General features: G+C 42.5%; 1 protein-coding gene across 1 annotated transcript in view; it reads right to left on the bottom strand.

The window, feature by feature from the left end:
• Nucleotides 1-859: 859 nt before the first annotated feature.
• Nucleotides 860-27,398, bottom strand: part of SYT14 (synaptotagmin 14) — a 179,764-nt gene continuing 153,225 nt past the window's right edge. Inside the window, exons 6-7 of the mRNA XM_032785219.2 lie at nucleotides 6,647-6,836; nucleotides 860-1,820 (exon numbers count right to left, since the gene is read on the bottom strand). Of these exons, the coding sequence (XP_032641110.2) occupies nucleotides 1,507-1,820; nucleotides 6,647-6,836 (504 nt within the window). The 3' untranslated portion in view covers nucleotides 860-1,506. The remainder of the gene's footprint in view (nucleotides 1,821-6,646; nucleotides 6,837-27,398) is intronic.

Below are 27,398 nucleotides of genomic sequence, written 5' to 3' on the forward strand. Positions count from 1 at the left end.
AAAAATCCATTTTTAGAATCCTGACTTTTTTTAAAAAACAGTGTCATTACTTATTCAGTCATCCACAATATTTAGTAATCTGAACTGGATCTGGTGGCCAGCGTCAATTAGTGAGACTGTACTGTACTTACGGTATTTAGGCCCAAACCTCAGCTACACATACACACATATTTCCCTGATGTCGGTGGAAGTTGTGGGTATATATCCAAAGGGAAAATTTGTCCATTACGCTACAGCTTTTTTTTTTTTTAACCATGACATTGCTATGAAGCCAACCATGCCAGCCTTAAATACATGCAGAGCAAACGGACTCATACATTTGGGAGTTCAATGTTCCATGCAAGCCCTGACAACTCATGGGTTAGCCCTATTTCTCTGTGCCACCCGGAAAATAGAGAGGAAATAACTCTCTTCTAGATCCCCTGTATTCCTCCTCCAGCAACAAGACGAGAAATTATGGCTCTTGAAACTGTAATTCTTATGACCAGCCATGGAAACAAAAACATCTTTCTTTTCCCCAAAGTCATAGAATTGGTCCTTTGCCTTAGCAGTTTAACTGCTACTGTTTCTTTTGTGATCTTTCAACATAATCTTCACAATATTGACATTTTAAAGAAATGCATATCAATTGGTTTAATGAAAAGATATTTTTAGTAAACTCGTGCTCTATGAGCTTCCTATATTGGAATACATGAATACAGGAAGTGCTTTCAACAGAAAGTTACATAGTTTTACAGTACAACCTGTCTAAACAGACTTGCAAGGGACCAGAACAGTGATCTGGTCTCTTTGGGTTAGGCAGAAGCACAGGCAAATGGGGAAAAACCCAATTTATGCCACAATGTGGAGCTTGTTCCTGTCACAGATTGAAGAAACATTTATGTCAAAGTTCACCTGATTTTACTGAGTCCTAGAGTTTTTCAGACTAATTTCACATCAGAAATGAAGTTAATGCAACTAAGTGCCTAAAAAACAAAATCAATCTAAAATAACAATATATTCAATATTAAGCTTTCTTCCCAAGTGGTAGTGATTTTTTGTTGTTGTTTGGTTTTCTTGTTTCACAGTTTAATAATTTGTTTCTTGTATTAAAGGCCAGTGTCCCTTAATCAGGATGTTGGCAGGTCAGAAACTAAAAATATAAGAGCACTAAAAAACCCCAACATGATAGGAGGATTTTATAATAATTTGGGGATTTTTACATAAAATATATTTGAATTGCTAAATAGAAAATAAGCCCAAACCAAACAGTATTGAATGCATCAAGGGGATGGAGTGATTGCTATCTCATCTGTGTACAGAAAGGTTTAATCTGACACTAGTGAGGTGTCTGACAAATGAATTGAAGAAAATGTGTCAAATGTTCTGCTCCATCGCACACTGTGCATTTTTAAGGTGGAATGTTGAATTTGTTACTTCCATAACAAATCTCTTGGTGGTGACTAAGGGACAGTCCTGTTAAACATGGAACTCCTTGGAACCACAACTGACCCTTGGTACCACCTGTTAAGACTCTAGTAATGAGTGCCATCTGCAGATTTGTTGTCCTTTTGATTCCTTCATTTCAGTCCAGTGATTTAGCTCCTCTTCTCCCGAGCTGTTAAGACCTAGAGAAATCCAGCCTATCATCTCTTTTCGTTTCATGCTGCGTTTATTATACACAGACAGTATGAGCGTCACATCTGAAAGCTGAAATAGTGCCACTTGAAAAATGAAGGTTTCTTTGTATACTGGATTGGGCTGCCCTCGGCGGATGGATGTCTTGCACTTGGACATCTCCTGACCCATGGAATTCAGCAGTGTTAATTTAACATATGTATCTACAAAATAAATGACATTTTGGAATGTTAGCTGTGTGTTAGACTAGGACTTTTTGCTAATGAGATATATAACAACATACTACATAAGGATATGATGTATACCATGTTGATTGAACATAGCTCAGTTTGGAAATAAATAGTTATAATGTGAAGAAGATGATAAGTAAGCAAAAATATTTGTATTGCGCTAATGACATAGCTGGTATTTTCACTGAGTTAATGAGTTTAGTTAAAGGTATTCCTCATAATCCTTCTCTTCCCCACCACCCCCGACATCTGTACACAAAGCAGACTTGAATAGCATTAACACTTAGCAAGCTTCAACTAGCCACAACACTGTAAAGCATATCACTGAGTTTTCAGAAAATAAGAACACACGAAGTGGAATGAAGACAACTAATGAAGAGGAAAAATGAATGTTGGTGTGCAGCAATGACATCAAAACAGCTAAGAATGAAATGCTTAAAAAAAAATCTCTGCATGGATGTGGTTTCTTACTTAAGGCTTTTTGATTCTGTTTACATTTAAAGACCAAAATGTAGCCAAATGAATATTTACAAAACAGATTAAGTCTCTTTTATAGTTCCTAGTTTCATGCAAGATTACATTTAATGCATTTTTGAGAGAAAATAAATTATCTTTGCACAATTTAACATGGTTCTCTAAGATGTGGCTTGCCTAGTGCTTTAGGAAGTACTTTCAAAATGCTGATGCAATGTTTAAAATATATACTGTAAAATGCATTTTAACACACCATGATTTTTAGTATTTGAGTGATAAGCCTTTTATTTTTAAAACTGTATTTTTTCTTGTTTGTCATAACACCTGCATACCGTATATAGCATTTGTATTTCATAAAGTTGTTACTCATTTTAAGAAATATACAATTGTCTGAAAAAAATCTACTTTTATATTCCTATTGTATATATGACAAGATTATTAAAAGATAAGAGCTTGTGCAAAAAAGAGGCTCATTGCATGTTTTCACTTTTTAGATACTCTGAAATACCATCATCCATAATCAGAGATAAGTGCTACCACTGCTTTTAAGAGTGCCACAGATAATAAATGTACATTTTGGAAACTAACATGGTGGACAGCCGTGGACAGCTTTACTGCTGGCAAGTTTTCTTTTGCATGAAAAAGACAACATCCAATTAGTCTCTACAGGAACTCACCTCGGATTATATAAACCTGTCCACCTATCAAGTGTTTTAGACAACAGAACAGTCCGTCTGACAACAGGGGGTGGAAAGCAGTAAAAGAAATAATGACCAGATGTCAATAGTTTGGTGAGAGAGGGTCAATGGTTAAAGTTTAAGAGGAAACACTGTTCACTGGAGCGGAAGAACACAAAACCTTAGCAGTTCTGTTCAAATAGAGGATTGAACAAAAAGATTGTTGGGTAAAATTTAATGAAATGAGAATTTTGTACATTCATTGTGTAATCATTACGAAAAAATTACACTGCTTAAATAGCGGGAGATCTTAATATTAATAGTTATTGGATTTAAAGCACATTGAACATAGAACGAATCATGCAAGTGATCAGGTTACAAAAGACTAGGCTGATATCACTCTATTTTCTTTATCAAACCTTACGCTTTTTCATGCAAACTCCAGCATATTAAGTAAGACTACACACAGTAATTATGCTCAGTATATTACAAATTATAGGATGAAAGATTATTGACCTGAAAAGTTAATCCTATAAATGTATAATTATTTTGGTCAGTTATTATATTTAATGTTACTTTGTGACTGTTTGAAGCAGAGATGAAGTTGAATCACAAAGTGAAACTGATCTAAACTTCTGGAAAGTTCACAGATGCTCAGACCTGGGATTCAAATATGGGTCCATCTCTAGTTTAAAATTTAAAAAATTCATTAATTAAAACTAATGCACACAATTATTACATGAAAGTTTATGCATTACTTTAACATTTTAAATTATAATGGAATTTTAAAAATACATAAAAGTTCATCAGGATTAGTACACTCATCTTCATCACACTATAGTGATAATTATACTATAGATATTATATCAGGTCAAATTCCAAACTCTGATCGTTAGATAGGTCAGTCTGTAGCTTGATGAGTTCACTACAACTCTAATAACAGTAATAGAGATGCAGGAACCTTTCCAGATTTGGTTTGAAAGGACTTCCCCCAATTTACATGGGTTCACAATCCCTTATCTACAAAAAGGGTCATGTCTGAACAAAATCTTACTTTTCACAGGTGAATCTCATTGTGATCCATGGGTGAAACTGGGATTCTATGGGATCATGAGTGTTTTAGCACTCATATCAGAACTAGAAATTAGATTACATCTCAGCTTTATGGAAACAACAGAACTCTGATCTCATGTTTGCACATATAGAATTAGGCCCTCATTACTAATCAAAATATAAAATAATAAGGTAATTCCCAATAACTGGGAAATGAATGAAAGTAGAATATTAGGACACTGCCAGACTTGCTAGAAATAATAAAATAAAATAAAAAAACCCCACAAGATCTAATTTGCATAAAATTTGTACACTAATGTATTACAGGAAACTGTAGCTTATTCCCTCTCTTCGGCACCTTCAGGGGCAGCTACCTCTTCTTTCTTCTCTACGGGAACCCAGAGTCATCTCTCCCCTACCTTGATTCTCACATCTCCACCTCCATCCCATCACTCAAACTTCCATTGTCCCTCTCCACACTCATCTCTCTTGCCTGTGAGAGCCCCATCTCTCCATGCATTTTCTGCTCTTCTCCCTCTTCTGGGGTCTTTGGGTCCTTCATGTTTCTCCATCTCTCTTTCTTGCTCTCTCTTCCTTCAGCTTTTCCCATCTCTCTAATCCCCAATCTCTATTAGTTTTTTTACTCCAAAGAGATGTGTCTGGAGCTGCTGCTTGGCAACACAAGGGGAGCTAAGATTATGCCATACCCTTCTCCAGCCATGACCACCAAGTTCAGCTCCATCCCTGCAGAAAGATATTCAGAGAGGGAGATGGAGGAGAAGGCTGAGACAAAGGTAATGAATGGGATAAGTAAAGAGCCAGGGAACGGAAAGGAGAGAGTCTCAAGCCTTGGTGTCCCATTCCTGACTTAGCTGCTAAAGAAGAGAATCCCAGAGATGGGCAGGATATGAAAACAGCTTTTTTAATGTAGACAGCCTGCCAAGTAAGCCTGCAAAACGGTAGGAAAATTGCAGATTGGGGACACTGTTCCCTCCAATTTTCCCCAGCCATGTGTGGAATGAATTTTGTTATGTGCACCAATATGGAGGTGATATCTGACACATCACCTCCATATTGGTGCACATAACAAAATTCATGTGGTGGGGTGGGGCTGAGTGGTTCGGAGTGTGGGAGGGGGCTCAGGGCTGGGACAGAGGGTTGGGGTGTTGGGGGGATGAGAGTTCTGGCTGTGGGTGCGGGCCCTGGAGTGGGGATGAGGTGAGTTTGGGGTGCAGTGGGGCTTCCCAGGGCAATGATGGGGAGAGAGAACTCCCCCAACAGCTCTTTCTCCCTGCAGCAACACCTGGGCTGGAGAGGAGAAGCGCCTCTTCCTTGGCCGCTGCAGGTCTGGGGCAGGTCTGGGCTGGGTTGGAGGGGAGGGGGCGCCTGTCCCCCAGCCACAGCAGGTTTGGGGCTGGGCTGGATCAGAGCTGGGGCAGGTCTGTGGCTTGGACACAGGCATCTCTACCTGCTGCAGCCCTGAGCGCCTGCACAGCGCTTAATAGGCAGCTGTGTAGCCGCGCAGTTTAGAGGGAACTTAGATTGGGGAATAATGTGGCCAAGGTCAGAGCCTCCAGACATATTTGGCTATAACCTGCTTGAGTGAGGCAGATACCTACTGAATTTTGCCAAGTTGGATCAAAGAATTAGAATGGAATCACAAAGGAACCAAATAAAAAATGGATTCTGATTAGCTGGGCTTATTCTCCACATCACATGAGAAGGAGCAACCAGTCAGGGACGGAGGTAGGATTGTCCTGGAGTCTCCAGGAATTTAAGATTAATCTGTAATTAAAGATTATGTCATGTAAGGAAACGTCCAGGAATACATCCAACCAAAATTGGGAACACTAGACAGAGGAAAAATACCATCGTCTTATTCCATGTGTCTTATTTCAGCAAATTATGCTCAAACTCAAAATACAAACTTAGAAAATTTGGAGCTATTTTAAGACACAGGTTCATTTCAAACCAAGGTTGAGTTTGAGTACATTTTGCAGACTACGTTAGAATGAAAAAGTTTTCCTAGCTCCATCCAATGATGAATTTTCCAATTTAAGTGGTGAGCTGTACTGCATCACTTGGCAAAGGCTAGAATTTGTCTTCGATTGTCTTCTCTGAGATTTCCAAAGTTAAATATATTTTCCAAGTATATCACATACATACACAAGCTCATACACAATTAAAAACACTGTAGCATCAGTCCCCTAGTAACAGCAATAGCTTCACTATATTTACACTAATGTTAGTTGGCACATACTTTTTCTTTTAAAACTGTAACTTTTTATTTCTGGTCTGTGATGAGAGGCATTAATAGTTTAGCGATTAATCATTATAATAAAGGTAATTTATTAGTCAGTCATCATGAAAAATTAAAACAGTCTTGTCAACTTATAACTAATATTTTGAAATTTAGATTTTTGCTATTTCCCAGCTGACTAGAAATATAAAACATGAAACAGATTAGTTGATGATTGCTCTATTTCAGTTTGACTGGGTAAGACTAAATGATACGATTGAAGTTCCCACCACTGAGAGCCCCACAAGTGCAGAAGTATTAGGATTAAAAAAAAAAAAAAAAAGATTATCACTCACTGGGTGGTCTGTTTGCTGCCAAATTTTTGAAGTGGCTGCCTTTTATCACTTCTGCTGATAGTCTTCCAGTTGTGGCATTATAAAGTAGGCCGATGAGGATTTCTGGAGCTGAGCCATGTACCAGGGAGTGACAAGAGGAGGTACTTTCACTGCAGGACATTTCTGACATGCTTATTTGAGAGTCACAGCCCTGTAAGCAGAAAAAAAATATTTTGATGTGTTTTACAGAGTGAAGCTACTGGAGATCAATTTTTAGTGTAGCACTTAGGGAATTAGGCAAGCAACTTTAACAATAACAGGAGCTGCATGCCTAAACTCCTTATGCACCAGATGAGAACTGTAGTCCTTTAGTATATTTGTGTTTAGATATACACTTGAGGTAACAAAGAATAAAGCAATCTGGAGACAAAGTTATTATTAATATTGTGTTTTCATTATCAACGAGTCAGGAAGAATAAAAGGACCAACACAAACACAGTATTTAGGGTCTTTACTTACTTGAATTTATAAGATGAGACATACAGTGTACTTTGTTGGCATCTAAGAGCCTACTAAACCTAGGATATCTGCTGTTTTTTCCATAGAAAGAAATCACCATTTGAACTTAGAACACAATTTTTATTTCTCCTTTGTAAAGGTTATTTGCCAGATTGAAAACTCATGAGCATACAGTTAAAGACACGCGGAGAAACAAACACAAGCACACACTGCCAAGAACCAGTTTGTTTGGTAGGGCAGATTAATTGAGGCAGGCATATGGAATGTAACAGGCCTCTGTGCCCTGAGTGGCAGGGAGGGAAAGTAATGTCAAGGGTGGGCAAGCAGTGATCTAATGTCCTCCACCTGGGTTCCTGCAGGGAGGAAGCTTTAATTTCCACCATGGGAGCCTCTAAGAGGATGCACATCTCCCAGCCATTATGACTGTATTGCATCTTGATCCAGGCTGCTCACACCCACCTTGGCCCCTTTCAGCCCCTTCCCCCAGCAAAAGAAAGCTACTTTACACTATCACAGTTATTGCCCCGGTGGACTTCCTACTCTGGGGACTATGTGCGTATAGTAACTCTAATGTAAACAAGGCTCTGGGTTGTATTTGGCCCAAATGCTATTTGCTTGGAAGCTGTGGAGAGAATTTAAAATGCCCAATTTACTTCTTTAAAATCCTCCCTCAAAGATCCTAAGGGTCTGTCTACCCTGCAGCTGGAAGTGAGCCTTCCAGCCTGGGTAGACTGACTTGCACTAGCAGGACTCAAGCTAGCACACTAAAAATAGCGGTATGGACACTGCCATTCAGGTAGAGATTTGGGCTAGTCACCTAAGATCATGCCCACTGACACAGACCTTTGGGTCTGAGCTCAGGCAGCTAGCCCAAATCTCCATCAGAACCATAATATCTACACTGCTATTTACAGGGCGCTGGCACAAATCTGTCTACCCAGAGGCCTGTAAGTTGTACACGCCTTTTCCTCAGTCAAAGAGAATTTGAGCTGGCTTCTTTCAGACTCAATATTATTTAAAGGAGTTGCTGGGGGAGGGATTGAAGGAAGAGAAATGGATCCATTGTTCTTCGAGGTGGTTACTTCTCCAGTGTTCAACACATCCATACCCTTTCTAGAAATTGGTGGTAAGGGACAATGAGATCAAGTCTGGGACCATCCCTGGCCTAGGTCAATCTTAAAAACAAATGAAAATTTTACTTTAATCATGAAGCATGAATGAAATACAGAAGACCAAATTATAGCACAGGTATTAGTTTAGTCTAGGAGATTGCATTTGAAATGGAACCCTTGTCCTAATTCTCGTCAACAAAAACAATACGTTCAAATAAATGTAAGGATGATACAAGCTTTCCAAAGCTTATTCCAAGAATTCCAGATCTTATATGTGAATGCATAATGGTGTTACCAAATACATTCCTGCTGGAGAAGGTTCTAACCCAAATCTTCAGATCCCAGTCCCCTGAACCATCCAAATTTGTATTTTCAGCCTTTGATAATTTCTCCCAATGCTCATTATTTAGGGCTGAAAATGAGCTATGCAGTATTTTTTAAATTGCATTTACTCTCTGCTTCTTTGGTATAAGCAAATAAAAAACCCACATTCCTCAACCTAAACTACGAAGTACAAAGTGGAAAGCTGAAAAGGAACATGACTCAGCTCCAGCAAGCACGGTGTACACTGTACATTCCAAAAGTGCTGGCTGTCAAGAAATGGATAAAATCAAGGTTCGGCCAGTCGGTTTTTATAATGTGTTTTCATAACTGCAGGCATGGCACACAAGAACAATTTTTCACAGCTGTTAAAACTACATATATTTTCTCTCTGTTGAGCTTATTCAGTTTGTCTACTTAAGCTGGAATTACACCCCATGATTGCATGACAGATATACCCATATAACGGTCAGTATAATAGGCAGTGGTGTGAGCCTATCAGCAGCCTAACCGTTGTCAAGTTTTTGTAGGCATCAAGGCAATGGAGAGTTTTAAGGAGGGATCCGAAGGAGGAGGATGAGGTATGTTTTCTGGAGTCCCTTTCAAATGGAGGGATGCCCGTGGTAAAAATGATGGGGTAGGAAAATGTTTTTGCAGCAGCATTCTTAAAGGATATGAGTGGGGCAAGGCTGCATTTGTCAGAGCCAGAGACAAGGATGTTGCAGTAATTCAGATGGCAGATGATGAGAGCCTGGATGAGAGTTTAGCTGTGTGGATGGATTGGTAAGACCATATCTTAGAGATATTACTCAGAAAAAATCTGCAAGATTTAGACATTACCTGGATATGAGTACCTAGAGAGAGGTCCAAGACGAAGATCACTGAGTGACAGGCAGAATGGTGATGTTGTTGACAGTAATTGAGAAAGAGTGGGGAGAGGACTTGGGGAGCGGGAGTGTCACAAACAGAGAGCTAAGGGTTAATGTCTCTTTCACCTGTAAAGGGTTAACAAACAGTGACCTGCAACACCTGACCAGAGGACCAATCAGGAGACAAGATACTTTCAAACCTCGGTGGAGGGAAGCCTTTGTGTGTTCTCTTCTTTGTCTGTTGTTCTCTCTGGGATCTGAGAGTGACTGGATGTACTACAGGCTCTAATTTTCTGTTCAAGTAGTAAGTGCAAGTAGAAAGGTGGTTTAGTCTTTTTAATTGGTTTTCTTTATTTGCAAATGTGTATCTGGCTGGTAGAGTTTTAACGTGTATTTGGCTGGAAGTATTTCAAATGGTATTTCTGGCTGAGGAGGCTTTTTCTCCAGGTTCTATAAGCTGAAAAGACCCGTAAAATTCCATCCTGATTTACAGTGATTGTTTTATTCGTCCCTGGCTCTTTCTATTAAAACGTTTTTCTCTTTAAGACCTGATTAATTTTTTCCCTCTTGTTAAGCAAGAACTGAGTCTGTACTCACCAGGGAATTTGGGGGAGAAGGAGGAGTGCGGGGGAGGAACGGTGAATTTCCTCTGTGTTTTAGATCATGGCAGCTTGAATCTGTCATCTCTCCAGGATAACCAGGGGACAAGCCTGGGAGGCGGGAGAAGGGGGAAGGAAAAAACCTGATTTCTGTGTTGTGATTCAAGAAGTTTGAATTCACGGTGACTCTGTGGTACCTCAGGGTGGGAAAGATCTGGAGGAAGAAAGAGGGGGAAGGGAAATAGTTTTATCCCCTTTGTTGTGAGACTCAAGGAATTTGGGTCTTGGGGTCCCCAGGGAAGGTTTTGGGGAGACTAGAGTTCATCAGGCACTCTAAGTCCTGATTGGTGGCAGCTTATCAGATCTAAGCTGGTAATTAAGCTTAGAGGAATTCATGCTGGTACCCCATTTTTTTGAGCTCTAAGGTTCAGATTGGGGCTAGATACCATGACAGGGAGATAAAGAGCTCAGTTTAGCCATGTTGAGCTTGGGCACACAGTTAGACATCCATGAGGAGATGTCAGAGAGACAGGTCAAGATTTTAGTTTGGACAGAAGGAGACAGGTCTGGGAGTAGAGAGAGAGATCTGTGAGTCATCAGAATAGAGATGGTAGGTGAATTTGTGTTTGCAGATGAGATTATGAGAGATAAGATATAGACGGAGAAGAGAAGGTAACCAAGGACAGAGCCCTACAGAACACGCACAGGAGGTGCGAGGGTGATGAAGAGGATTCTCCTAAGAATACATTGAAGGAGCAATTAGAGAGATAGAAGGAGAATCAGGAGAGGACAGAATCATGGAAACCAAGGGAGAACAAAATGTCAAGAAGGCAGCCATGGTCATTAGTATGAAAGATAACCAACAGGTCAAGGAGAACAAGAATGGAGTACTGGTTCTGAGCTTTGGCCAGGAAGAGGTAATTATAGACTTTAGCGAGAGCCATTTCAGTGGAGTGCAAGAAGCGGAAATGAATGGTGGGAATCTAGGACAGAACTTGAGGAGAGGGACTGCAGACAATGATTGTAGACAGTGCATTCAAAGAGATTAGAGATGAAAGGGAGAGGGGGCAGTAGTTGGAGGTAAGTGAGGTCAAGGATGGCTTTGTTTTAAAAAGGAAAAGATTAAAGAATGTTTATATTGTGAGGGGAAGAGCCAAGGAGAGTGAGAGATTAAAGAGAAGAGTAATATAGCGTATGAGAGTGGGAGCAAGGGAGATCAGGAGATGAGATGAGATGGGATGGGATGGGCTCACTGAGGCAAGTGGAAGTGTTAGAAGAGGAGGAGAGCAGATGAAAAAACACTGTGTCTGTTACTGTGGAGGAGGAAGAGAGTTGTAGGAGGGAAAAGGAAGGGAAACCAAAGGGAGGGAGAATCATGTCATATTTTGTCAGTTTTCTCTTTGAAGAAATTAATGAGATTCTGTGCAGAGAGAGACACGGAGACAGGAGGAGGGGAATGTTTGAGGACTGAATCAAAGATAGCAAAAAATGACTGGGATTGTGGGCATGGGATTAAATTATGTTGGAGAAGTAGAGCTGCTTATCTAGCAAGATGGCAGAACTGATGAAGAGAACAAATCTGTAGTGGACGAAGTCAGCCTGGTCACAGGATTTGCATAGAAACTCTACAGTGTGATAGCAGAAGTGGAGGCAGCGGATGCTGGGGGTGAGCCAAGGCAGGATGGACCTTGTGATGGGAGACAGAGGCCAAAGAGACAAAGGAGAAGAAGGGTGGAGCGTGGAGACAATCAACAACCACATCAATAGAAGAAAGGGAACAGAGGACAGGGAGGAGAAGGCTGAGAGCAGATGAAAATGCATCAATGCTGATGGACTCGAAGTCATGGAAAAATCAGTTGCTCTTCTTTGTAACTGTTGTTCTTCAAGATGTGTTGCTCATATCCATTCCAATTAGGTGTGTGCGTGCCACATGCACGGTCATTGGAGAATTTTTATACTAGCAACACCTGGTGGGTCAGCTGTGGAGCCCCCTGGAATGGTACCTTTATGGTGCTTGATATATACCCCAGCCGATCCAGCGCCCCCTCAGTTCTCTCTTGCTGGCCACGCCGACAGAGGGGAAGGAGGCAGGTTTAGAACGGATATGAGCAACACATCTCGAAGAACAACAGTTACAAAGGTGAGCAACCGTTTTTTTTTCTTCGAGTGCTTTCTCATATCAGTTCCAATTAGGTGACTCACAACCCTTACCTAGGTGGTGGGGTCAGAGTGAAGTGACATGGATAGTAGGACCGCTCCACCAAACGCCGCATCGTCTCTGGCCTGCTGGACGATGGCATAGCATGAAGCAAAAGTGTTTACTGATGACCAAGTTGCGTCTCTGCAGATCTCCTGGATTGGCACGTGGGCCAGAAAAGCCGCTGATGAGGCCTGAGCCCTTGTGGAGTGAGCAGTGAGGGGTGGGGTCGGAACACCAGCCAGATCATAGCAAGCACGGATACAGGACGTGATCCATGAAGAGATCTACTGAGAGGAGACCGGGAGGCCCTTCATCCAGTCCGCCACTGCAACAAAGAGCTGGGTTGTTTTCCTGAATGGCGTACGCTCAGTCTAGAAGGTAAGGGCCCTACGGACATCGAAGGAGTGTCGCTGCTGATCTTGGCGACTGGCATGTGGTTTTGGATTAAAAAAATGGAAGAAATATGTCCTGGTTGATATGGAAGGTTGATACCACCTTGGGAAGAAAGGTAGCGTGAGGCCATAGCTGCACCTTATCTTTATGGAAGATTGTGTAGGGTGGTTCTGAGGTAACAGCCCTGATCTCGGAGACATGCCTTGCCGATGTGATAGCGATGAGGAAAGATGTTTTCCAAGAGAGGTATAAAAGAGAGCAGGTGGCCAGTGGCTCAAACAGGGCCCCCATGAGTCTGGAGAGGACCAGGTTAAGGTCCCATATGGGGACTGGCTGCCACACCTGTGGGTAGAGACGGTCCAGGACCTTGAGGAACCTACCGACCATGAGATTGGTGAAGACAGATAATCTATTCGCACCTGGGTGAAAAGCCGAGATGGCTGCCAGGTGAATTCTGATAGATGATGTTGCCAAGCCCTGCTGTTTCAGGCTCAGAAGACAGTCCAAAATGAGAGCCATGGACACTTGGCGGGGGAGGGGCATGCTGCGGTGGAGTGCACCAGCACAAGAATTGCTTCCACTAAGCCATATACGTGGCCCGAGTGGGGGGCTTCCTACTGCCCATCAGAACTTGCTGCACCAAATGCGAACAGAGGAGTATTGAATGGCTCAGCCATGCAGCATCCATGCCATGAGGTGGAGAGATTGTAGGTCAGAGTGACAGAGGTGGCCGTGCATCTGAGTGATCAGGTCTGGAAGAAGAGGCAGCAGGACTAGAGCGTCCACAGAGGGCTCCAACAGCGTGGTGTACCAATGTAGTCTGGGCCATGCCGGGGCGACCAGAATCAGTCATTTCCTGTCCCTGTGCATCTTGAGCAAGACTTTGTGCACAAGAGGAAACGGGAAAGGTGTAGAATAGACTTCCTGTCCACGGGAGCAGGAATGTATCTGTTAGAGAGCCTGGAGAGCGACCTTGGAGGAAGCAAAAAGCCGGGCATTTCTGATTGTTGTGGGAGGCAAACAGGTCGACCTGGGGAACCCTCCACTTTTGTAAGATGGAGTGGATGACATCCGGTTGAAGTGATCACTCATGGGAGTGGAAGGACCCGCTCAGGTGGTCCGCCAGTGTGTTATGGACCCCGGTAGAAAACATGCCACCAGGTGAATGGAGTGGGCTATGCAGAACTCCCACAGTTGAATGGCCTCCTGACAGAGGGGAGTTGATGTAGAACATGGCTGTGGTATTGTCCGTGAGGACCACCACATAACGACTGTGCAACCGCTCCTGAGAGGCTTGACAAGCAAGATGTACCGCCATCAGCTCCCGTACATTGATATGGAGAGAGAGCGTGGACAGGGCCCATAGGCCCTGCATCTGGATGTCTCTGAGGTGGGCGCCTCATCCCAGGGTTGACGCATCTGTGAGGAGGGACAAGGAGGGCTGAGAGGTGTGGAAAGGGACTCCTTTGCATACCACCCGGGGATCTAGCCACCAGCGGAGAGAGGCCAGGACCCGCTGTGGGATGGTGATCACCAGGTTCAGGCTGTCTCGACCTGGGTGACAGACTGATGCCAGCAAGGCTTGTAGCAGATGGAGCTGAAGTCTGGCATGTCTTGTCACGTATGTGCAGGAAGCCATGTGTCCTAGAAGACTCAAGCAAGTTCTTGTTGACACGAGGTTGGGAAGCTCTGAAGACTCCGGATAAGACCCACTATAGCTTCGAAACAAGCATCCGGCAGGAGGGCTCGAGCCCACACAGAGTCCAGGACTGCTCCTAGTCTCTGTCAGTTCTAGCGTCAACTTTGCCACATTGAGAAGGAGGCCTAATGTTCTTTGGTGCACCCCCAGATAAGCCAGTTGTCGAGGTAAAGGTATACCTGCACCTGCCATTGACGAAGGAAAGCTGCCACGACTGCCATACATTTGGTGAACACTCAGGGGGGGCCGTAGAGAGGCCGAAGGGAAGGGCCATGAACTGACAGTGTTCGTGGTTGACCACAAAGAGGAGGAAGCGTCTATGCGCCAGATGGATCGCTATGTGGAAATATGCATCGAGGGCGGCGTACCAATCTCCAGGATCCAGCAAAGGTATAATGATGCCCAAGAGACCATGTGGAACTTCAACTTTACCATGAACTTGTTGAGTCTGTGCAGGTCCAGAATGGGCTGAAGCCTGACCTTTCCCTTGGGGATTAGGAAGTAATGAGAGTAAAAAACCCTGCCCCTTAGCTCCCTTGGAACCTCCTTGATCGCCCCCAGGGCGAGGAGCATCTGAACCTCTTGAATAAGGAGTTGTTTGTGAGAGGGGTCCCTGAAGAGGGATGGGGAGGGAGGGTGGGAAGGAAGAAAGTTGGAGAGAGTATCCCCTTTCCACCATGTGAAGGACTCAACGGTCCGTGGTTATGAGAGACCAAGCATGGTGGAAATGGAACAAATGGTTCAAGAAAGGTGGGGTAGGATCCTGAATTACATCCAGTACATCGTCCTCAGACGTCCCTTCAAAAGGTCTGTTTAGAACCTGTCGAGGGCTTGGATGGGCCCGGGCCCTGGCCCTGCCCGGACTGGTGCCTGGAGAGCTTCCTCCTACAATTACACCCCCATCTCCTATAAAAATCCTGCCTCAGCTGAGGACAGGAATAGAAGCATAGTGGAGGCTGCTGAGGTTTAAAGGGCTTCTGCTGGGCAGCTGGTTTGTGCACACCCAGTGACCTCATTATAACCCTTGACTTTTTAAGGCTTTGCAGCCTTGAATTGGTCTTGTCCAAAAACAGACCCTGTCCATCAAAGGGGAGGCCCTGCAATGTTTGCTGAAGTTCCAGTGGCAAGCCAGAAGCTTGCAGCCAAGAGATTCGTCTCATTGCAATCCAAGAAGATAAAGTCCACGAAGCAATGTCTGCGGCATCCAACGAGGCCTGCAATGAGGTCCATGCCACCATTTTGCCCTATTCTGCCAAAGCCCCAAGCTCCTCTCTGGACTCTGGAGGTACTAACTCCTTGAAATTCAGCATGGAGTTCCAAGAGTTAAAATTGTATCGGCTCAGGAGTGCCTGCTGGTTAGCAATCCTGAGCTGAAGATACCCCAAGGAATAAACCTTGCACCCAAATAGATCACGGTGCCTGGCCTCTTTTGACTTGGGTGCTGGGGCTTGCTGGCCATGACATTCCTTTTCGTTTACTATGGCCACCACCAGTGAACAGGGTTGTAGGTGTGTATAAAGTTAGTCATATCCCTTAGAGGAGACAAAGTATTTCCGCTCCACTCCCTTAGCAGTCAGGGGAATGGATGTGGGCATTTGCCAGATTGTTCTGGTGGTGGTCTGAATGGTCCGAATATGGAGTAGAGCCACCCTTGATGGAGCTTTGGCAGACAAAATATCGACCACAGGGTCCTCCACCCCTAGCACTTCCTCCACTTGAAGGCTCATATTCCGCGCCACCCTACATGGGAGGTCCTGGTGGGCGTGGAGGTCTATTGGAGAGGGACCCGATATTGCAGTGCCCGCTTCCACCTCGTTGGGTGAGGCTGAGGAGGACGACACAGGAGGAAGAGGGTCATCTGGGGCCTCTTGCAGAGCTGGGCCTAGTTGCCCTGTGCCAGCGACGTTGATGCCTGGACCAGGAACTGGAGTTGGAGGAGGGCCTGAAGCTGGGAGAGAAGTCACCACAGTCTCCATGCCGCCAGGGGCAGGTCGGCTGGCGGTAGCCTTTGGTACATGCGGCTCAGACGGGGCTGATTGAGAGGCCCCAGATGGAGCACCTTGGGCCTGGTGGTACACCCAGGGAGTCCAGAATGGCCATTGAGTGGACCCTTGAGCTGGACCTTGATCCTGTGCCTGCCAATGTCCAGCTGCTGAGTCCAGGTGGCTGTGTTCCAAATGGTGGCAATCTAAGAAACGCGACCCTGCCTCTGACCCTGACGAATGAGATGCAGAATGTGATGGCCATGGTGGTGCCGAGTGAGTCTGCGCTGAGTCATGCCGACAAGACGGTGGAGAGCAGCGCTGCAATGTACGGGACCGGTGCCAGGATCTGGACCAGTACTGGGACCTGGAACGGTGCCTGGATCTGGACCTAGGCTGTGACAATGACCAGCATCGAGAGCAGCGTTGGGTCCGGGATCTGCTCCTCAATGGCAACCGGTGGATGGAGCGGTGTCGAGACCGGTGCCGGGAGTCAGAGCAGTGCCACGAGCACGACCAGCGCCGCAAATATGACCGGTGTAGTGATGGAGAGTGGTGGCGGAACTGTGAACGGTGCTGGGACTGCAAGCAGTATCAGGAGCGGGAATGGTGCTGAGAACAGGATCGGTGCTGCAGCTCGACTGATGGTGCCGGCGGGTGGATAAGTGCTGGCTTGCCCCGGGACGGTGCCACACATACAGGTACCAGAGCCTTGGTCTGAGGCTAAGGGGATGCTGAAACTGTCATGGCAATCAGATCCCTTTGCTGCTGCAAAGGATCTGAGGTAGACGGCAACAGGACCTCAACGACACTGTGAGTCGGGGAGTCCAGTCGCACCAGACTCAACAGCTCCACCCCCGAGGCCGGAGTCAATGGTGCCGAAGATGCATGTTGCACCCCTGGATGCTCCGCTGCAGGATGTGACTCTGCGGACAGTTCCAGGGAGGCTGGTCTTTGCTGAGGTGGGCCAGCCTTTTCCGGTTTCCGGTGCCGCTTCTGGCCAGGAGAGTGGGAGCGGTGCCAGACCAATGATGTCGGCGCCATGGGTCTCTATCAGAGTCCAACCGCGGTGCCATTCCTACTGCTTCCACCAGGGCGCTGCACATCTAAGTGCTTGGTGCCAGATCTTGGCTTGCCACTGGAGGCTGAGGGCTAAGAGCCGCCTCCATGAGGAGCTGTCTGAAACGAAAGTCTCGCTCCTTCTTAGTCCGGAAATGAAACCCTTTACAGATCCTGCACTTCCCAGCTTGATAAGATCCCCCCAGACACTGCAGGCAAGAGTCATGGGGGTCGCCCGTTAACATGGGCTTAGAGCAGGAACCGCAGGGTTTAAAGCCCAGAGCCTCGGGCATGAGCCCAAGAGAAAGACGGGAAGGAGGGAAACCCCTTCAAACCCACCAACACGAACAACTATAACTATTAAAGACTATAACTACAACTATTAACTATGAACAAAACTATGAGGAATATGCTAGGGAGAGTGGAGGGTAGCACAGTTCCAACAACTATCACGGGTGGTAAGAAGGAACTGAGGGGGCACTGGGTCAGCTGGGGTATATATCAAGCATCATAAAGGTGCCATTCCAGGGGGCTCCACAGCTGATCCATCAGGTGTTACTAGGGTAAAAATTCTCCGACGGCCATGCACGCAGCAAGTGCACACCTAATTGGAATCGATATGAGCAAGCACTCGAAGAAGAAGGTTGAGTGACAGGACAAGGGGAGGGGCTGACGGGCAATGTTGAAAGGGACCAGGTGATGCTCAGAGAGGGAAAACTCAGCAACAGAGATGAGCAAGAGAGAGAAGTGCTTGGTGAATATTTTCTACACATAGATGGCAGCATGGAAAATGTCACAAACTAAGGACTAGAAGCATTTTCATACATGACAACAGCAATTGTCCACCACAGTGACCATTACGGGGCGGTCCCACTAAACACTATAGCGAAAGCTATATGAACTAAAGGAGAGTCTATATTAGCAGGATTTCTTCTCTACAGTATTTTTCCCAGTGTATGCTGCACTACTTGAGTGTTGATGTGGAGATCTACATTGAAACAGATCCATTTATTGCCTTTCAAGTGACCCTCTTCTTGGTAGCAATGGCTACTGGTATTTACCCTCACTTAGTCCTTAGTCTGTACATTGCATGAAGATTTAAAAATATAACAGTATCACTGGGCTCCTTTCCAAGTCCTATCTTGCTTTTACTCTGTGCACATGGAGAAAATCCAGAAAGAGGTCACCAGTCTCTTCAAGAAAGTGCGGAAAGAAATGGTATTGTATTACCCGCCTTTGGATGGTACCGATATTTTGATAAATAAAAGCACAATAATTAAGTGCCAACTTTTAAAATATTAATTATGAAATTGTTAACCAATACAACATGAATATAAAGATAGACACAATAAAGCTTTAATCTTATGACAATAATGGAGTTCCATTTCTGCCTTTCATTGCCATCTAAATCTGCCTTGAACCTACCTATAAATCAGCATGGAGGCCACTTCATCACAGCAGTTTCATTGTGAGTAAGGTAAAATAAATTATTAATAATATCTTCTGCTTTTTATCCACAGATCTCAAAGCACTTTATAAAAAGAGGGCAGTATCCGTATTCCCATTCTGGGGATAACTGAGGCACTGGGAAATAAAGTGGTATATCCAAGGTCATCCAACAGAGCTGAGACTAGAACCCAGGTCACCTAAGTCTCAGCCCAATGCTCTATCCTTAAAACCTGTCAAAACAAGTTTTATCTACACTGACCTATTCATAAAGGTGTTTGTTTGCATTAAGATAATTATATTTTTCCTAGATTATCTGTGACAAAAATATATTTTTAGTATACTAAGTACAAAATAAAAATACTAAGTGGTAAAACCATTTCCAAGCATTTGGTCAGAAGGGCAATAGCTTTACATTAAAATGCCCTGATTTCTAGCTTTCTGGCTTTATACATCAGAGCTATCATCCCCAGCTGATCTTTAAATCTTTTCTGCATACACCACAGCGCTGGTACTTTACCTGAAGGGCTTTCAGAATTGATTTGATCAACATCATTCGAATGGGTGAATTTACATCCGATTACAAGATTAAAATTTACTGTGTATGTACACATCTGAGATTAAGAGACTATCTCTGTTAACTTCTTTGTATGTACCAAATAGAAAACAAAACTGAACCATTTAAAAAGAATCCCTGAAGGAGTATATCAGGTACAGGAATGTTTCTATCAAACACATTATAACTGGTTCCTACTGCACAACCATCAATAAACCAAAAGAAATACAAGACCTTTTTTCCTCATAGAGGAAAATACATATAGTGCACAGTGTTGGCATGTTGAACTCCTGAGGAAAGTTTTCTTACTATCTGAACCTTAGCCCTGTGGCACATGACAAGTGACTCCCTATTCCTAGGAGTTCAGTTCTGTTTTCTTCCTTATTAGCAAACAGAGTTAACTGGGTCAAATTAAACAGCAGACACTGTTCTCTAGAAAGTATCGAAAAAATCTGGTATTTGTAATGGTATCTCTTATGTAGAGCTTGTGACGTTCTGGGTCTCAGACTCAGGCCTAGGAGTCCCCAGGCAGGCACCACATCCTAGCCTCCACACAGTAAGTTCTGAAATGTGGTGGGCCAAGAAGCTGGTAGGACTATAGCCTCAGCCAAGGCATCACCCACAGAAGCCCCGATTGGAGGATTGCTCTGCTCCACTAACTGGTACAACCACACTATTTAAGCCAGAAGTCAGCACAGGAAGTTTGTCGGAGTAACAAGCTGAGTTCCTATTGTGGCTGCATTGGCCCCTGCTTGTGCCTGCCTCTTGCATCCAACCCTCTTCCTGATTCCTGCTCCACTTCTGGCTCCTGCCTCGTCCCTACCCTCACTCCTGTTCCCAGTATGCTCCTGCCTTTCCTCCAATTCCTGAGCTAAAACCTCATCTCCAGTCATCAGTTACTAGTCCTGGCTCTGACCCTGGCCACCAATTTCTGACCCTGACTCTGGGTTGACCCTGGGCTCTGGCATTTGGCATCTGACCTCGACTCTGACCCTCAGCTTTGATTCCTGGTTCTGATTCGGGCTTGCCCCCGGCTCTGGTAATTGGTAGTTGACTCTGGTGCTGACCCTGGGCTTCATTCCCATCCTGGACACCTGCTCTGCTCACTAGACCTGATTCCTGCTCTGACTAGTAGGCAAGACTGCCTACATCCCAGTCTATAGCACAACTTCTTCGTTTGTCTTTCTTTGTTTTTTATTATTAATCACAATTTCATTGAAATAGGATGTTTGTTTCTTACATGTTCATCTCCTCCTGTGACTTATTCTGGACTTGTAGTAAGAGAGAAATTCTGCTCTCAATTCAGTGGTGCTCACACTGTAAGTGCAAGTTCTGGGGAAGGGATATTTTCCTTCCCAATGTTTTAGGTAGGTCATTTGTCCAAACTCTTACCAAGGCCCATTTGTCATAGAAAATGCTAATCCTGTTCTGCATGAGTGAAAGAGGTTCTGAAGTCTCCTGGCTGTCCAATATTCTAATGAAAGAAATCTCTTTTGCTTTGCTAAACCTGAAGTGGGCTGTGTGGGGAAGAAGCTTTGAAGAAGGCCATGTTTGAGGGGAAATCTTACATGGGTTCTACTTCTCTATATTGTTGGTTTGTTTGTTTCCTTGGCTTTGTTAATACTGAGTATTTCATAGAATCATAGAAATGTGGGGCTGGAAGGGACCTCAATAGCTCAGCTAGTCTAGCCCCCTGCCTGAGGAAGGACCAAGTAAACCTAGACCATTCCTGACAGGCATTTGTCTAACCTGTTCTTAAAAAACGCCAATGATGGGGATTCCACAACCTCTCTTGGAAGCCTACTCCAGAGCTTAATTGGTTAGAAAGTTTTTCCTAATACCTAACCTAAATCTCCTTTGCTGCAGCGTTAGCCCATTACTTTTTGTCCTACTTTCAGTGGACATGGAGAACAATTGGTCACAGTCTTCTTTATAACTCCCCTTAGCATATCTAAAGACTTATTAGGTGCCCCCACAGTCTTCTTTTCTCAGAATAAATATGCCTGATTTTGTCAACCTTCCTCATATGTCAAGTTTTCTAAACCTTTTATCTTGTTTTGCTCTCCTTGGGACTCTCTCCATTTTATCCAGTCTTCCTTAATGTGGCTCCCAGAACTCGACACAGTACTCCAGCTAAGGCCTCACCAATGCCTAGTAGAGCAAGACAATTACTTCCCATGTCTGACATACGACATTTCCGTTAATACTCCTGGGAATAATATTAGCTTTTTTTGCAATTGCATCACATTGTTGACTCATATTCACTATAACCCCAGACCCTTTTCTGCAGTACTACTGCCTGGCCTGTTATTCCCCACTTTGTAGTAGTACATTTGATTTTTTTTCTTCCTAACTGTAGTACTTTGTACTTGTCTTTATTGAATTTCATCTTGTTGATTTCAGATCAATTTTCCATTGTATCAAGGTCATTTTGAATTCTAATCCTGTCCTCCAAACAGCTAGCAACCCCTCTCAGCATGGTATCATCTGCAGATTTTATACGCATCCTCTGCACCCCATTATCCAAACAATTAATGAAACTATTGAAAAGTACTGGACCTAGGACAGATCCCTCTGGAATCCTGTTAGATACATCCTCCCAGTTTGATAGCGAACCATTGATAATTACTCTTTTTCAACTAGTTGTGCACCCCCTGATAGTAATTTCATTTGGACCACATTTCCCTAGTTTGCTTATGAGAATGTCATGTGAGACTGTGTCAAAATCCTTACTAAAATCAAAATATATCAAGTCTACAGCTTCCCCCTATCCACTAGGCCAATAACCCTGTCAAAAAAGGAAATTAGGTTGGTTTGGCATGACTTATTCCTGACAATTCCATGTTGGCTCTTACTTATAGCCCCATTATCCTCTAGGTGGTTACAAATTGATTGTTTAATAATTTATTCCAGTATCTTTCCAGATATGAAGTTAGGCAGATTGGTCAATAATTCCCCTGATCCTCTTTGTTCCCCTTTTTAAAAACAGATACTATGTTTGCTCTTTTCTCATCCTCCAAGATAAATACTAACGGTTCAGAGATTGCTTCAGCTAGTTCTTTAAGTACCTCTAGGATGAATTTCATGAGGTCCTGCTGACAACCATATGTAACTTATTGAAATATTTTTGAACCTGTTCTTTCCCTATTCTGACTTGCATTCCTTCCCCCTCATCGTTAATATTATCTGTGAGTATCTGATCACAGTCAACATTTTTTAATAAACACTGAAATGAAATAGGCACTAAAGGCCTCACCTTCTTGATGTCTTTTGTTATTAGCTCTCTTTACTGGCTAAGTAGTGGACCTATATTTTCCTGTGTCTTTCTCTTGGATCTAATGTGTTTACAGAACCTTTCTTCATTCATTTTTATTTATTCTTTGGCAAATTATGACATTAGCTTTTGATGAACACATTTAAATTTCAATAGTTTAGTACTACTATTGAACAAGCACTGGCTGATGTGGTGTGTCCTGTGTTTTTTTGCCCAAACTTGTCATTGAAAATTCTGAGAGCTCAAATCTACAATGGAGCCAGCACTCTGTTGGGCAAGTATAATAGAGTACCAATTATTAATATTAAGTAGTAGTATTTACGCACTGTTGATCGGAATGTGGGAACCCTACAGATGATGAAACCATAGAAGTCTGTTATAATTTGTGAACCAATTGGACTGGTGAATGATGTGGGCACATTTTGTGTCCGGTTAAAGTTATACATTTTCCTACCTGCACAGGTTAAAAATGTGCCTTCATATTTTATGAAACAAAGGCATCTGAGTCTTCTAGATTTTAAAAATATATGTAAGAAAGATTAGACCTTGTTGATAATCTGTCAGTAGCAAAAATGTGATTCACAGCATGTTAGTTGTGGAAATGTCTAATATTAAACCATTTAACATATATTCAATTTTTTTGGCCAGCTTTTGATTTTGATTTGTACTGTATCAATATAATGTATTGAAATCCCAGCCTCAGTGACTAGATGAACTGAATTTGATATTGTAACTTTCATTTGTTTCAAGCATTCAGCCCTATATGTACCATTATTGTAGGCTTTTATAGAGTTAAGTTGGACAATGCTACTCCAAACAGTCAAGGATACCCTCTCAAGACCTATGATATACACATTTTTTATGAGCTTTGTTTGGGCAGGGAAGAGAAAAGTGGAAAACAAAGTGGGTTTTTTGTTTGTTTGTTTTTAAGGCAAAGCTGTTCAAGTAAATACAATGTTTTTCAAATTTTTCCGCAGTGTACCAACAACTCACAATGAGCACAATAACATGGTCTCTATTTTTCTCAGTGGCAAAGAGGAAAATTTTAGAGCACATGACAGTTCAGGAAATCTGCTAGATGGTACAGTATGCATCACTTCATCATCATATGTTTTATAGGGCTAGCTCCCAGGAAGCCAATTTAACCTAATGATAATGAATGGCACTGACGGCTACTTAACTGGGACAGTATTAGCATAAATTCTGCTTAGTGGGAACATATTCAGCAGATCCAAAGAGTTAAGTGATGCTTATATCCTCATGTTAAATATGCATGAAATAATAAGCTTCACTCTGTTAGTAAAGATGTTGCCAAATCTTTGAAGAAGAAGAAATAAAGATTAAATGTACTGAATACTCTTTTTAATCTAGTTTTTTCCCCCCTAGTACAGCATTGTCATTTTACAACTTTCAAAACTTTTAAAAAAATGATCTCTCTTAACTGGCTATTCTTTTGCTTATCTACATATGGACACTCATGAAAGTTAATCCAGATTAACTAAAGGTGTGAATTTAAACTGAATTAGTAAAACCACATTAAACCCTTGTTTGGACACACTTATTCAGAATTAAAATGATCTTAATTTGGTTTAGTTTAATTCTCTTTAGAAGTAAATTAAGCTAAATCACATAAAGGCCAGTTTAATTCTGAATGGGAGTGTCTACAAAGGGGTTTAATGTGGTTTAATCCACTTAAAAAAATTTGGATTAATTTTCCTGAGTATCCCTGATTAGACAAGCCCTAATACTTTGGAAACCATAGGACGGTAACCTCCCAACACATTATGGAGGAAATCTTGACCCTACTGAAGTCAATGGGCATTTTGCCATTGACTTCAATAGGACCAGTATTCCATCCTACGTGTAAGCAAAAAGCTCAGGAGTAAAATTACCAAAGCCTATGTCCCTTGAGTTTCACTCTGGTGGCAAGCTGCTACTCCCCAGAAATTAGTAGACCAGCTCATCTGAACGCCAGCCTATACAGGCTGCAAACCATGAGCACACTAGGAAAAACCAAGGTTGGATGCCAAACACAGAAATTTATCAATCTTCAAGGACTAAAGTTGGACCAAATGCTGGAAGTTGTCAAGTACAGGCAAATTCCCAGTACAAGACTCACATCTGGACAAAGTGACACAGGAACTGGGGACAAGACAGGCTGGGGATTTAAGCACATAACCGTAGACAGGTCTGTATGCAAATAAACCAGTATATCTGACAGAAGAGGACTGTATTCCTTGCTGTCCAACATTATTCATTTTGGAACTATTCATTTTATAAGAAACTTTTTTAACAGGATACTCTGTTTGTAAAGTACATATAAAGTTAAGATTAAGGTTAATAATATTCAAAAATTACAGAAGGAATTAATCTCTAATATTCTGTCATGTTTGTTTATATGAATAATGTTTTTCAGTGGCAAAAGATCTTAATGAAGACCCCAATCCGAGAACACTTAACCACATACTTAATTTAAGCACCAGAATTGCCCCATTGATTTCAATACATATAAGTAAGAAAATTTACTAAATTGGAGTTACAATATGGTAAATTAGTAGAACATATGGTATCACTCTTGTGAGTCAAGTTGTTTTAGACTCTGAGCCTGCTAGCATATATAAAAACTTTAACCACCTGACAGGGCTCCAATTCAAGACAGCATACCTGATCAGGAAGCGTGCTTACGTGCTTTAACTGCTTTCCCAAATCAGGGCCTAACTAAGCATACTGCATAGTCCTATTCATGTGCTTAAAGCTAAGCTTGGAGAGTTAAGTACTGAATCAACTTAAATCACAGGAGCAATATCAAATGTTTTACAAATATTACCATCGTGTAACTTCAGTTTATGAAACAACATTCTCATTTGTGTAAAATTTAATACTTTAAATGCTGGCATGTGTTCTATATGCAAATCCCAAAATAAGACTTTATATCAACTATGATTCAACATTAATAATATTCAAATTAAATGTACAATTGTTTTGATGGTTATTAAATTATTATCTATGTGGTTATAATCAGATTGCCTCAAAAACTGCTAAAATGATAACTTTTCATCAAAACCTTTTCCCTTTGTTTTTTTGCTCTCAGGAGAACAAGCTACTGAATGTACTATTCAAAAAAGCTCATTATATTATGGGCAAAACATCTGGAAAGGGAGATCAAATGAAAAAACTCTTACATACAGCCTTAATTTATCACTATGGAGGCTATAAAGTTATATAAAATGTCCTTACTCGTACTTTAAAAGTTAGAAAAATATGCACAGCCAAATTAAAGTAACAAGAAAAATGCCATATTAGTCAAAGTTCAGTTTTGTTTCCGAACTCAAGATATTATGAATAAATTAGCCATAAAATGAAATGACAAAATAGAATTTATGTTCTCAAAACTGGCAAAACAGCATTCTGTCTTCCTGAAAGACTTTAAACAAGCCAAGTAAGAGCCCTGTGTAGCTTGTCATATTTTGAGAACACTATTACTGCTCAGCGTACAGTAATTTTATAAGTCTCATAAAAGATCTTTTTCATACTAAATCCAAAAGAACAAAATGTTAATATGTGCAGAAACAGTTAAACATTTTATTTCATTTGGTCATAATGTGCATCTGTTTAACTAAATATTTAAATGATAACTTTACTTTCTACCAGAATACAGAACAGTATCTAGTTGCTCCACAGTTAAAGATCTAGCTAAGTTTCTATTTAAAGCTGAATTTCAAAGCTCATCTAAGATCCAGAAGAAAACTCAGATAAGCCTGTAAATTTGTAGGGCATGTCTGGAAAAGGAAATTTAGAGTCATTTGCACTAGAGTTTTCAGAGAGAGAGAACACTCCAAAAAATATCTGTTTTTAAAGTTGCAGAAGTCTTAATGCATTTTCCACATACCTAGAAATAAAACAGAGCAAAAGAGACATAAAACTTATATAGAATCATAGAATATCAGGGTTGAAAGGGACCTCAGGAGGTCATCTAGTCCAACTCCCTGCTCAGAACAGGACCAATCCCCAACTAAATGATCCCAGCCAGGGCTATGTCATTCCTGACCTTAAAAACCTCTAAGGAAGGAGATTCCACCACCTCCCTAGGTAACACATTCCAGTGCTTCACCACCCTCCTAGTGAAAACATTTTTCCTAACAGCCAACCTAAACCTCCCCCACTTCAACTTGAGACCATTACTCCTTGTTCTGTCATCTGCTATCAGGAAGAACAGTCTAGATCCATCCTCTTTGGAACCCCCTTTCAGGTAGTTGAAAGCTGCTATCAAATCCCCCCTCATTTTTCTCTTCTGCAGACTAAACAATCCCAGTTCCCTCAGCCTCTCATCATAAGTCATGTGCTCCAGCTCCCTAATCATTTTTGTTGCCCTCTGCTGGACTGTTTCCAATTTTTCCACATCCTTTTTGTAGTATGGGGCTCAAAACTGGACACAGTACACCACATGAGGCCTCACCAATGTCGAATAGAGGGGAATGATCACGTTCCTCGATCTGCTGGCAGTGCCCCTATTTATACAGCCCAAAATGCCATTAGCCTTCTTGGCAACAAGGGCACACTGTCAACTCATATTCAGCTTCCCGTCCGCTGTAACCCCTAGGTCCTTTTCTGCAGAACTGCTGCCTAGCCATTCGGTCCCTAGTCTGTAGCAGTGCATGGGATTCTTCTGTCCTAAGTGCAGGACTCTGCACTTGTCCTTGTTGAATCTCATCAGATTTCTTTTGGTGTAATCCTCTAATTTGTC

Source organism: Chelonoidis abingdonii, chromosome 3 (genome assembly GCF_003597395.2).
Source record: "Chelonoidis abingdonii isolate Lonesome George chromosome 3, CheloAbing_2.0, whole genome shotgun sequence".
In the NCBI taxonomy this organism is placed as follows: domain Eukaryota; kingdom Metazoa; phylum Chordata; order Testudines; family Testudinidae; genus Chelonoidis; species Chelonoidis abingdonii.